Genomic DNA, 2500 nt, shown 5'->3' on the forward strand with positions numbered 1-2500 from the left:
CCCTGAGGTGTGAAGTCCAGTCAATCAAAGTCATGCACAGAGGTCTAGTCATGCAGGGTCAAATGAAAGAAAAATTAACATACGGAATATATATAACTTAAACAATAAATCATACCTTCTAAATATGACATATTCTAGAAAATGTTATAGACATCAATTATAAATTTTATCACATCTAAATCAAAATTTAAGTTATAGTTACAAACATATTACTGTCAGTTCAAAGTCTAAATGGCAGTTGAAATTATATAATAATAATCAAATTTGCTCTTTAATCTAGTACCAGTTCTTCGTGTTGTTAGACTGTCACTGCATCGGAATTCCATAATCAAAAGACATGATAATTATGAAAATGAAACAAGCAAATTATGGTATTATTGATATAATAATAAAAAAGATGCACTTCCTTTCTATCATAGCATAGGACGGAATTTAACAATTATTATAAAAATGAAGCAGGATTACAAAAAAAAAGGGCGCGAGGCCCGCTGCTGACATCTGTCCATTTCCCGGAATTGTTCGAATCAAAATTGCAAACGAAACTCGATTTCCCGAAAGGAAAGAAAGAAATGGAGAAGATTATTTTTAAAAATCTACTTTCTTCTATTAAAGTGGAATCAAAATGTTATTTCTCTTAAAATTACTTTGATGATTTTACATTAAAGTCGTATACTGTCCTCGCATTTTTTGTTTTTCTTATCAAATCTAAATAATTCTCTCTCTCTTGTAAGTAGGAAAAAAAGTCGTAACCTTCCATTCCCTCCAGTAACACCAATCTGTCTTCCTAGAGAATAAAACCTCCATGATTCCATTTCCCTCTTCCAAAAGCAAAGGAACAGCCTCCTTTCTCTCTCCAGAAATTCCTACCCCCCCCCCCCCCTCCAGCTGCCACCACCGAACTCAAATCCCAAATCCGAAAACCAGGAATCCTAGAGTCCTTCCCGCGCACTGACCTGTACTCCACCAGGAACGGGAACAGGTAGGGCTGAGCGTCGGTCCAGAGGCGCCCCAGGGAGTTGTTCTGGAAGCAGGAGTACAGGCGAAGGACCTGCTCGGCGTGGGGCGGCACCTCGGCCAGCGGCACTGGGGCGTCCGGGGAGAGCAGGATTAGGGCTTGCATTTGGGATTTGCATTTATGAATTGGCATATTTATTTACTAATTTATTCGAACTATTATCACTGCTAGTATCATTTTCCTATTTTGTGCTTTACGTTACATATTACCATTATAAGGCAAATTGTAGGCCGCAGCAAAAACATCGCACGGTGAAGCACAAGAACAATACTGTAGTAAATTAAACAAACAAAATATGGAACGTAATAAAATGAAAATTATAAATGCCGTAAAAAGACACACCTCCATCATCAAAAGAGCGAAACAAGACGAAGGAAAGAAAGGCAAAACACGAAAAAGAACTTACTGTTGGAGTACATGACCTCGATGGAGTCTGTGGCCGACTCCCAGACCACCATGCGGATCCAGATGGCCACGTTGGTGGCCACCAGGTGCATGAAGCCGAACCGGGCCACCTGCCCGAACTTCTCCACGATCACCTGCAGGGGACACCAACGTCAATAGCTATTCCTCTCTATATATCTATCTATCTATCTGTCTGTCTGTCTATCTGTCTATCTATCTATCAAACTCTCTACCTATATATATAATTATCTATCTATCTGTCTATCTATATATCTACCTATCTATCTATCTGTCTGTCTATCTATATATCTATATTTGTAGGTTTGTGTATGTGTGTATCCCAAATGTGCCTGTATTCCCTACTTTAGATAAACCTCACCTATAAAAAACAAAGAATAAAACTCGTATTCATCTTCTACCTTGAATAAACCATATATCATAACATGAAATAAAAAAGGAAAGTATTTTATATGTCTGTATCTCCCATCACAATAAATAAATAAATAAATAAATAAATAGAGACCATGAACAAAAACTCGTATCCCCTCCTTAAAATAAACCTATCTAAGAATCAATTATCAAGACATAAATATGCTGTATGTGTCTGTATCCCCTACCATGAAAGATAACTAAGAAAAATTAGGAACCAAAAATGAACGGAATTAATAGATAAATAAATAAATAAATAAATAAACAATATCAATAACAACAGTAAAAAAATAATGACAAACAAAACTCCCCAAAACTTCCTGAATGTGCCCGTATCCCCTACCTCGGAGTTGACGAAGAGGAAGTGCATTTGCAGGAAGGTGAAGAGCGCCTGCAGGATGGGGTGGGCGAACACGATGTCCTCCACGCACTCGCCCTTCATGGTGGAGTGCATGGCGATCTCCAAGCCGTTGAAGATGAGCGTACCGAGGCCGAACACTGGAGGAGGAGGAGGAGGAGGAAGGGGTTTGGTGAGATATGGTAAGGCAAATAAATCAGGGAGTAAAGAGACAAACAAAAACAAATACATAAAATGAAATAAAACCTAAGAGAGAGACGAACATACGAACGGACAAATAAACAAACAAACCA

General features: G+C 38.2%; 1 protein-coding gene across 1 annotated transcript in view; it reads right to left on the reverse strand.

Moving 5' to 3' along the window:
* The window catches only part of LOC125037589, a 101589-nt gene that overhangs the window by 5207 nt on the left and 93882 nt on the right, over positions 1–2500 (reverse strand). The window contains exons 6-8 of the mRNA XM_047630778.1: positions 2193–2347; positions 1422–1554; positions 954–1083 (exon numbers count right to left, since the gene is read on the reverse strand). Coding sequence (XP_047486734.1) covers positions 954–1083; positions 1422–1554; positions 2193–2347 — 418 coding nt within the window. The remainder of the gene's footprint in view (positions 1–953; positions 1084–1421; positions 1555–2192; positions 2348–2500) is intronic.

Source organism: Penaeus chinensis, chromosome 23 (genome assembly GCF_019202785.1).
Source record: "Penaeus chinensis breed Huanghai No. 1 chromosome 23, ASM1920278v2, whole genome shotgun sequence".
NCBI classification, from domain to species: domain Eukaryota; kingdom Metazoa; phylum Arthropoda; class Malacostraca; order Decapoda; family Penaeidae; genus Penaeus; species Penaeus chinensis.